The sequence below is a fragment of the Nilaparvata lugens genome, chromosome 2 (assembly GCF_014356525.2).
Source record: "Nilaparvata lugens isolate BPH chromosome 2, ASM1435652v1, whole genome shotgun sequence".
NCBI lineage: Eukaryota > Metazoa > Arthropoda > Insecta > Hemiptera > Delphacidae > Nilaparvata > Nilaparvata lugens.
The window spans coordinates 34,152,687-34,163,892 of NC_052505.1; the positions used below are offsets into that span (position 1 = coordinate 34,152,687).

The following is an 11,206-nucleotide window of genomic DNA, read 5'->3' on the forward strand; positions in this document are numbered from 1 at the left end:
TGCCACAAAGTTGGGCTATACTGATGATTGTAAAAGTACCTAAAAACATTCTTTTCTTCTCAAACATACAAGTTTCTTTTTATGTCACATACTTCTATTAATTATGTCCTTAGTGATGTTGTGTGTGAGAATATTATGTATTTCAAATCTCAAATAAATAGTTAAGATTTAAATTAAGACTGTAATAAGTCTTGAGTTCATTATACAGAGTGAGGCATGTGTATGGAGACAGCTTGATATTTCTGTTACAAGGATAGTTTGACAATAGGTTTCATTGGAGATCCTATTTGAATTGAAAAACCAAGTACTTTTTTGTGACTCCAAAATTCTGACCCACCATTTTGAATTCAACTCCATTTCAAATGGGAAAGTGGTCATGTGGTACATCATTTCAAAACAGGATTTCAAGAGAAAATGAATAGCTAAAACTGCACATCGATATCTCAAACTGTTTTGAATATATTCACATCTAAAAAATATTAATAAATCATGAAAGGATATAGCAGGGTTTACACCAAAGTTATTAACAAAATGTTAATAACTTAATCCTATTAGATTTTATTAGATTGAACGGAACTTGACAAACACATATGTTCATCATGTGTATGATAAGTTATGTTCAATCTAATAGAATCTATAAGGATTAAGTTATTTACATTTTGCTAATAGCTTTGGTGTAAACGCAGCTTAAGAGTAAGGCCTACATTAGAAATCTGACAGTCTAAACTTTACTGTTAAGAGATAAAGGTGTAAATAGATTCTACTGAAAGTGTTTATTTACAATAAAAAAATAAAATTTAATAGTTTGGATTATTTTTAGATTTTTAATGTAGGGTACTTATTTATTTCATGTGGATATGATTTATTAGTAGGCTATATTTAAATGTGAATATCTTTGGAACGGATTGAGATGTCGATGTTTTGTCAATTCGTCGGGTTTGTGATTCATTTTTTTTCTTTGAATTCTGTATTGAAATCATGCATCACATGACTGACTACCTTCCCTTTTAAAAAAATGCAGTTGAATCCAAGATGTTAGACCAAACTTTTGAATCCACAAAAAAGTAGTTTTTGCAATTCAAATAAAGATTCCCAAACAAATCTATTGCCAAATTATCCTTGTAATATAAATATTGAGTTGTTGGCATGCATATGCCTCACTCTAGGTATGCATACTGCGATATTGGTACCCTGTGATTCATACACAGAATTCATAGGTCTATCAAGATTCATTGTGCTTCTTGGAAAACATGGGTAGGTTTGGAGGTTAGGTTTTTCCTTTAGAATTGCAATATGCTGAAAACGTAGAGTGTAGAACGTGGAAAGTATAGAGAGGTTTATTTGAATTGATACAGTTCGACAAAACTTGAGCCTTCTCAGCTGATGTACTGATACGTTGGCATTGCAATGACGTGTAGTAGGCTACTGTATCTATCAATCTATTGATAGTTGCTACCAAAAGTTCAAAACGAAATAACTGACGGTATAGATAAAATGCATGCAAAATTGTGCTATTTTGAAATTTGTTTATTCTAAAAACAATGGTGAGCGCCGTTTAATTTTTGTGATAATAATAATAAATTGATCCCAACCAATAATTTGATGACAGGTAAGTTGGCAAATGGTATAGAATTACACCTCAATAAGAATTATTAGAACCAAACTGACCATCAAGAAATTCATCAATAGAAGAGACGATTCATTGATTGAGTACTTTATTTACGTAGATTACAATATATACTGGCTTACACATTTATATACAATAGCTTACAATACAGCAAAATTATAGATGAATTTACATAATACAAACTAAGAAAATAATTATTGAACTGTATATGATATGAAAAAGCAATTTGGAATAACTATAGATACTGTAATTTTGTTATGCATCTACATAAATTGGCGGAGCTTTGGATTTATCAATGTCCATTCTGAGAGAGAGAGATACAGAAAATTCAATTGAATTTTCATTTCCACAAATAATATAGGCCTACATATTCAATAATTTTGTTACACAAACAAAACTAATCAAGGAAATATATAATATTTGCCTACATAAGACTATCAATCCGTGCGTGGGAAAGAATTCTTATCCTGAAAAGCCTTGGGAAAACAAAAAATTAATAAATAGAATTCAGTTATTGATTAACTTATAAATTTTAGCGTAAAAAATAACTTAAAATAAGCGACAATAATCTTAAATGAAAAAAGCAAATCGAATTTATCACAACTAACAGACCGGTGCGTGCCGTATAAGGTCAAAAGAGCACCTACTGAAATCCAAATTTGTAATAATAAAAAATTAGCCACACACTATAAAATTCGATCGTCCTCTTTTGTATTTCGATAGTATTAAAAAGATCAAACATCAAAACCAAAATGTTGAGACTCGAAGTTATCGATATACTGTTATCGTCTGTACAAAATTCACCTTGATGTATTGTTGAAATCGGTTTTGTCAGATAGATAAAAGGGAGGGAGGCTTTCAAGGCCTTCAAGGCAGTCACCCTACTAAACAGAACAGTTTGCAGGTGCGCAGCGTGCAGTCGCAGTGTGCTCAGTAGATAGGAAACGCTTGATGTGTTCTATTCCTCAAAGAAAAGTTGTTTAAAGCATTAAGCAATACTTCTTTTTTATTGTGTCTGTCACAAATTCAGATAGAGTCTTATTCAAGCTCAGTGCACTGTCACGTTACAGCCAATAATCTTCACGCGTTTTTGCCTTGAAATATTTTCATGCATATAAAACCCAACAACAGTTTTTTTTACATTATAAAATTCCTTGATAACAAAATCTTCACTTGTTTCTTGCGTCAATAGCATTATCAGCAACTGTGACAACTACTGTCGGAAGTCATTTTATTTTTTTGTTGAATACTACGGTAATTAAGTAGAATAAACATTTGATAAGACACTTCTTAGTCTATAAGTTAATCAATCTCAATTTAATTATTCAATTAAAATTGTACATATTTCACGTTTATCGGAAAAATTCCTTAAAATCTGGTTTATTCTTGTCAGATACGGTACTTATATTCAATTTATATTGTCTCATTTAGCTTCCGTTTGATTACCGTAGGCTACTCATATTTTCAATTTGATGGAATTAGCTTTTCAGTAGGTGAAAAATTCCATTTTTCAAAACTTCAACTCTATCTTGAAAAATGCAAGCCTTGCAATTTGATCCAACGGCAAAAAAATTGAGTCTCATCAACTCAAAGTCAATACCTGTTATAAGTGAACCGGATGATGTTATTGTAAAAATCGCTTTTTCTGGTGTCTGTGGGACTGATTTGCATGTCTTTGAGGTGAGTCGAATTCTTTCACACAAATAATTTCACTTTTCCATGCTTACTTAACGGTGCCTTCTTATTTAGCATTATAGCTAAAACAAGTTTGCTTTTATTAGTGATAACTTATCATGAAAATATAGCTATAACTATTATAGCCTATTCACTATTCCTAACAATTTTTTAATGGTACCGTAGCTTTTACAATTTAAAAATAATTTTGTCTTAGATAAGCAATTTTTCAAATTTTATAATAAAAATTCAATTTTTTATAAATTTTAAATTATTGAATATGCTCTGTTACCCGAAATTATAATTTAAAATAGCATACCCATTGAGCTACAACTAGGCTTAAATACTATTTCATATAATTACCGTACAAATTTTCATCTTGTATGAAGTATTGCCGGTATGAATATTTACCGGTACAGTATGTAAGTATTTTGTGACTATACATTACATTGGCAACCTGAATATAGAAATGATAGTACAAATACATACTGTATCTGTAATGAAATGCGAATCTTGGATGTTAGACAGATTCTTACAACAAAAATCTAGTAAAACATGATAATTCTATATAAAATATGCTGATTGATATAGATTATTTTTATTCCAAAAGACTACCTATACAGGTCATTGAACGTCACCATGTGTTTTTTAAAAAACAATATATACATGAATATTTATTTAGTCTAGAATAGACCGAAACAGGAATGTAGGGTTGGTTTGAACCCAGATTGAGAATTTGTTGGATCATAGTAGATTAACAAAAAATAATATGTAATATTTTTGTGTGCTGTTACTTCTCTGTATCATCTGAATCCTCTTCTAAGTTCTTAAAAGTTGAGATCTCAAGAACATTCCTGAATGAAACTGTCACCAGTGTGAATCGACTGAATTATTTTCCAATTTGAGCTTTGAATTTTTTGACAGGGTAAATTTCCTTCAAGCAAAGAGCCGTTCATCCCGGGTCACGAGTCGTGTGGAACGGTGTTCGCCATTGGTGAAGGAGTGAACAATCTGAAGGTGGGAGATAGAGTTGCTATCGACCCACAAAGGTACATCGCATAGTATTTTTCTAAAATAAAATTTCGCAATGATCAATCAATTCATCCAAAATCAGAACTTTATTCACAATATTCAACTATAATATATTTTTTTAATTCTTCATATAGGTAGTGAACACATTTGGAGGGTTAACTATAAAAAATAGTAGGCCTACCACCTAGGCTATATATTTTTGACTAACTGACATGTTGAAAATTTGATGAAGTATGTTATACTAGTCCTAGTTAGCTACCGTATAGATTTGGTGAGTTGAAATTGAGAGAACTTTCAATATTTTAGACTATTATAGTTAGAAATTTGTTATATTTCTGTAACTTGATAGTATCTCAATCAAATTCCTTAAAAAATGCCTCCAGTAAAAAGCTTCCAAAAGCGTGGTGCACAGCCTCAAAATATTATTGTAATCTATATTATAATAAAGGATAGAATTGGCTTATACACGTACGGAATAGGAAATTCACGAATGACGCATCATCACGTCTGAAAACTACTGGACTGATTAACCTGAAATTTTGCAGATAAGTTCTTAATTTACCGACGATGGTTATAGACCTATATATTTTTGATTCTTCAAGATTTCAGTAGGTTAAGTTATCAGTTAACTTTTTATTAGACCCTTGCTGAGCACGGGTTACCTGCATGTTCAAAATATTATGAACCTTATTACTATAGTATATGCGATAACTACGAGCTCAGGAGTTGCCTACATATTGCAAGCTGACGAAGCCAATCATTCTGAAGCTAACCTTGTAGTAGTAGGCCTATTATTAAACGAGGAACAATGCAACTCCATTCAGCTACCGGGGCACTAGTGCTCAAGTCTCGATTCGCCTTTCGTATTGTACCACAACAGGCCTCCTCACATTATTCACTCACAAACCATCTTTTTGTTGGTACCTATCATGAAAAACTATTGCATATGCGATCCTAAATAGAGTACACCGGCTTATCCACCATGTATGGTACGGTACCCTCTATACTATCATTCTAATTGGAAGATAGAAGATAACTTACATTTATTCTAAACTGGACTTTAATGTGTACATATAAAAATGTTGAATGTGTGTAGGTGTAAGTTATACTCTCATATCGGATTAATAGTTGATGCGTAGTGGAATAATTTAATATACCTATGCCATCCTTTATACATTGACTAATTATTCAGCATATTGTATAGAATATATAATTGTAATCATCGAAGAATCTAGCGATTTGAACATGACTGTTTTCGAATAAAATATTTTTCCAAATACTATTGGTAAATCTTTCTAGTTCAATAAATTAATACGGTAGTTTTTGTTTCATCTGTAATCTGAGTTTTGCGTTGTAGATCTAATAGTTTTCTTTTCATTTTGTGATTGCAGGGTGTGCAATTCGTGTGAGTTTTGCCGGAAAGGTAGCTATCAGGTGTGCCCCAATAATTTGCCCACTGGCCTATTTTCCGATGGTGGATGGGCTGAATTCTGCAAGGTATCACAGAAGCAAGTTTATATTCTCCCTCCTGGATTGCCTTTGGAAAATGGTAGGCTATAGGTTAGCGATAATCATATTAATAATTATTATATTATAAGTGTAGACCTACACTTCACCTTATACTATTGAAAATTAAACTCATTGGAAAGGTATATCAAAGGTATTATCCTAGTGAAATGAATATACTAGCTTGTCAATTATAAATTATTTTTATTTTGACCCAGATTCAATGATGATCGTAGTTTGATTGGTATAACAAAACTTGTGGAATTGACAAAATCGTATTCATCTTTGCTGTACAATAGGCTAAAAAACTTAATCAATAATCAAGGTTGATTTATTTTTGGTCATTTTTTTAAAAATGGAATAACTTTTTTTTAAATTAATATTTTTAGAATTTTCTTTTATCCATTTATCCATGTTATACCATGAATAATAATATATCCTTAAAATCATAGGAATTTATCTCTTACCGAATTTGAAATGATCTGTACCAAAAATTTAAAGACAAGGAGCTCATAGTATCTCAAATAGGAATAATAGGAAAAAACTTTTCCAATTTGATAGTATAAAAATCTAAAAAAATTGAGAAATATCAACAGTGAAAAGTTTCTTTTTAGTCTGTTGCACAGTCTCAATATGGAGAAATTTCATAGTATCTCTGTCCAGTGCGAATTGTATATTAGGTACCTAATCTGTGATATTATCACAATTATTGACCGAGCGAAGTGAGGTCTAAGATTCAAGTCGACGGTTTGGCATTTCTCTTAATGTTTAAATGTTTATATGTTTATATGTTGCGCATTTACGGCGAAACGCGGTAATAGATTCTCATGAAATTTGACAGGTATGTTCCTAATTTACCGACGATGGTTATAGACCTATATATTTTTGATTCTTCAAGATTTCAGTAGGTTAAGCTATCAGTTAACTTTTTATTAGACCCTTGCTGAGCACGGGTTACCTGCATGCTCAAAATATTATGAACCTTATTACTATAGTATATGCGATACCTACGAGTTCAGGAGTTGCCTACATACTGCAAGCTGACGAAGCCAATCATTCTGAAGCTAACCTTGTAGTAGTAGGCCTATTCTTAAACGAATAACAATGCAGCTCCATTCAACTACCGGGGCACTAGTGCTCAAGTCTCGATTCGCCTTTCGTATTGTACCACTACAGCACAGGCCTCCTCACATTATTCACTCACAAACCATCTTTTTGTTGGTATCATGAAAAACTATTGCATATGCGATCCTAAATAGAGTACACCGGCTTATCCACCATGTATGGTACGGTACCCTCTATATTATCATTCTAATTGCAAGATAGAAGATAACTTACATTTATTCTAAACTGGACTTTAATGTGTACATATAAAAATGTTGAATGTGTGTAGGTGTAAGTTATACTCTCATATCGGATTAATAGTTGATGCGTCATGGAATAATTTAATATATGCCATCCTTTATACATTGACTAATTATTCAGCATATTGTATAGAATATATAATTGTAATCATCGTAGAATCTAGCGATTTGGACATGACTGTTTTCGAATAAAATATTTTTCTAAATACTATTGGTAAATCTTTCTAGTTCAATAAATTAATACGGTAGTTTTTGTTTTATCTGTAATCTGAGTTTTGCGTTGTAGATCTAATAGTTTTCTTTTCATTTTGTGATTGCAGGGTGTGCAATTCGTGTGAGTTTTGCCGGAAAGGTAGCTATCAGGTGTGCCCCAATAATTTGCCCACTGGCCTATTTTCCGATGGTGGATGGGCTGAATTCTGCAAGGTATCACAGAAGCAAGTTTATATTCTCCCTCCTGGATTGCCTTTGGAAAATGGTAGGCTATAGGTTAGCGATAATCATATTAATAATTATTATATTATAAGTGTAGACCTACACTTCACCTTATACTATTGAAAATTAAACTCATTGGAAAGGTATATCAAAGGTATTATCCTAGTGAAATGAATACTAGCTTGTCAATTATAAATTATTTTTATTTTGACCCAGATTCAATGATGATCGTAGTTTGATTGGAATAAAAAAACTTGTGGAATTGACAAAATCGTATTCATCTTTGCTGTACAATAGGCTAAAAAACTTAATCAATAATCAAGGTTGATTTATTTTTGGTCATTTTTTTAAAAATTGAATAACTTTTTTAAAAATTAATATTTTAAGAATTTTCTTTTATCCATTTATCCATGTTATACCATGAATAATAATATATCCTTAAAATCATAGGAATTTATCTCTTACCGAATTTTAAATGATCTGTACCAAAAATTTAAACTCAAGGAGCTCATAGTATCTCAAATAGGAATAATAGGAAAAATCTTTTCCTAAAAAACTTTTCCATTTTGATAATATAAAAATCGAAAAATTAAGAAATATCAACAGTGAAAAGTTTCTTTTTAGTCTGTTGCACAGTCTCAATATGGAGAAATTTCATAGTATCTCTGTCCAGTGCGAATTGTATATTAGGTAATCTGTGATATTATCACAATTATTGACCGAGCGAAGTGAGGTCTAAGATTCAAGTCGACGGTTTGGCATTTCTCTTAATGTTTAAATGTTTATATGTTGCGCATTTACGGCGAAACGCGGTAATAGATTCTCATGAAATTTGACAGGTATGTTCCTTTTTAAATTGCGCGTCGACGTATATACAAGGTTTTTGGAAATTTCGCATTTCAAGGATAATATGAAAGGAAAAAGGAGCTTCCTTCATACGTCAATATCGGAGTAAAACTCAGACTATAGAATTATTCATCATAAATCAGCTGTTTAGTGGACTATAATACTACCCATTAAAAAACATCGAACATCTTGAAAATGTATCTTTCCGTCAACGTTAGTAAACAGTTGACTATAATACTACCCGTTCAAAAACATCGAATATCTTGGAAATGTATCTTTCCATCAACGTTGTAGACAGTTGCAGCCAGACCTGATAACAGCGCTCACACTCACATTCCGGGACGACACGTCACGGTACGATAGGACAGAAAGCTCTATGTTTATTTAGGATTTTTTATAGAGATTTTAAATTGATAAATTATTTATTACATTTAGAGAAAACATTACAACTGGTCAATGTAACTTACTGAGCGCGAGGTATACTGTTTACAGAACTACTAGGTAGTATCGAGTATGAAGATTATATCGAGTTTTTGTACCGAGTCTGAAGATCTAAAGATTAGAATTCTAAAATTGTAACTGCAAAAATATTTAATAAAACTTCTTCCAGTGTATTCTAGTGGAAAATCATGATTGATAGTCTTTTGATTGATTTGAATTATCTTTATTATTTTGTAGTTGAGTCTATTTGTTCTACAGCTTAGTTTGAAACCAACTACATATAAATAACTAATTCTACTGAAGGATTTATTACTCCTGATGATGATAAATTTTTTTACTCGTTTTATTCAGTTTTATCAGTGCTATCTGATTAAATGTCAATACATGCAGTTTTATTCAGCAGTGTTGATTGGAAAGTGGTTTGTGTTTTAATACGAGATTAATGTTATGTTATTTTAATTTGTTTGCTAGCAATGCTTTGCGAGCCGCTGTCTTGCATTTGTCATGGACTGAATCGAATCTCGCCGATACCCATTGGCAGTAGAATACTTGTCAACGGAGCCGGCATAATTGGAAATTTGTTCTGTTCTGCACTGCACTACACTGGGCACAGGAGTGTTTATGTTTCTGAGCCCAATGCTGCTCGTCAAGAGTTGAATAAGAAAACTGGTGAGTATAAGTCAAAGCCATATCAGATTTTATTAATCCACTTATGAATTATATCAGAATGTATATAATATCAACTTTGTAAGCTGTCAATCTACTGTTTTCTATGAAATTTTATGAGTTCCAAGTCTTAAACATATACTTCTAAGCCCAATGCTGCTCGTCAAGGGCTGAATAAGAAAACAGGTGAGTATTATAGGAAACAATAATATATATATTTTTCTGCAGTAACAACATATAAATTTAACTAAACAATGATTGTCTTCATAAAAATTAGATTGCTTATAGTATAAGAAATTATTGTAATCGACAGCTCATTCACTGCTTCGCTTAGTCGGATAGTCTGCTCTTTTTATCTAATAAATATTGTAACGGTCACTGCACACATCCTTCGAAACCATTCTTCATTTTCTAAGTATATAAAAAATAATTAATAAGAAATTCTGAGTTATCAATAATATAATAATAATAATTCTGAGTTATTATAAGATTTTCTTATTACAAAATATAAAAGAAGTTAATAATCTGATTGTATGGTATGACATGTTGTGGTATTTCTCCATAATTGAAAGATTAAGACTTTGATATTGTCAATACCACTTTTATTTATTCGAAAATTAATTCATAATTCAGTACCAGGTTTCATGGTAAAACCTACCACAAGTTCAGCTGAAGATGTGGTAGGTTTCACCATGAAACCTGGTACTGAATTATGAATTAATTTTCGAATAAATAAAAGTGGTATTGACAATATCAAAGTCTTATTCTTTCAATAAAAGAAGTTTATAAAAATTACTACTTGGAGATTTTATAAATTAAATAATTTTAACAAATTATAAAATTAATTAATCTCATATTATCTTAGCATCTATGTAGCATCATTTGCTATCAAACATCTCTTATTGTAGAAAGAAACTGGGTCAGTAAAAAAATTAATACCGGTAATGTAGGTAAATATATTTCAGCTTGGATTTTTCATGTTTCACATTTATCTTCTTCTTCTTCATGTACCGTCTCCATGGCGGAGGTTGGCTATCATGATGGCGATTTTAATTTTATTTACAGCTGCTCTGAATAGGTCATTGGATGTACACTGGAACCAATCCCTTAAGTTGCGCAACCAAGATATTCGTCTTCTGCCCACTGATCTCTTGCCTGTTATTTTTCCTTGCATAATTAGGTGCAATATTTCATATTTCTTTCCCCTCATTATGTGTAGTATAGGCCTCCTCCCTTGATGCTTTGCAGAAGAAGTCATCATTATTCACGAAACTATGAAGTTCTATCGATTCTACAGTATTCTCAATCAGAATTGATTTTTTTAGTTCAAGCATAACTAACGTAAAGCTAACCTACTATTGATCATTTTGTTTTATTAATACATTGGATTCTAATATCTCTCACATAGTCAAGTAGAATTCTCTCTCTCAGTTTTATTGCTTAATGTAATTCATAATTTCATTATATAAAATGGTGTGGTCAATTCATGGTTCAAGATTGATTTTATGCATTTATTGTAAATTGGAAGGATCATACATTTCAAAACTTCAGAATCAAATTGTGTTGGAAAAGCTATTCATGTATTAAGAGAGTAAAATGCGACTCACTTGCTTGA

The 11,206-nt window shown here is 31.4% G+C and overlaps 1 protein-coding gene across 1 annotated transcript; it reads left to right on the plus strand.

Annotated features, from left to right (window-relative positions):
- The first annotated feature begins 1,705 nt into the window (after nucleotides 1-1,705).
- LOC111059478 (D-arabinitol dehydrogenase 1) lies at nucleotides 1,706-9,685 on the plus strand. The gene is made up of 4 exons (XM_039421072.1): nucleotides 1,706-3,307; nucleotides 4,226-4,350; nucleotides 5,725-5,882; nucleotides 9,397-9,685. Exons 1-4 carry the CDS (start codon nucleotides 3,164-3,166, stop codon nucleotides 9,639-9,641), a joined length of 672 nt encoding a protein of 223 aa, XP_039277006.1. The 5' UTR covers nucleotides 1,706-3,163; the 3' UTR covers nucleotides 9,642-9,685.
- The last annotated feature ends 1,521 nt before the right edge of the window (nucleotides 9,686-11,206 follow it).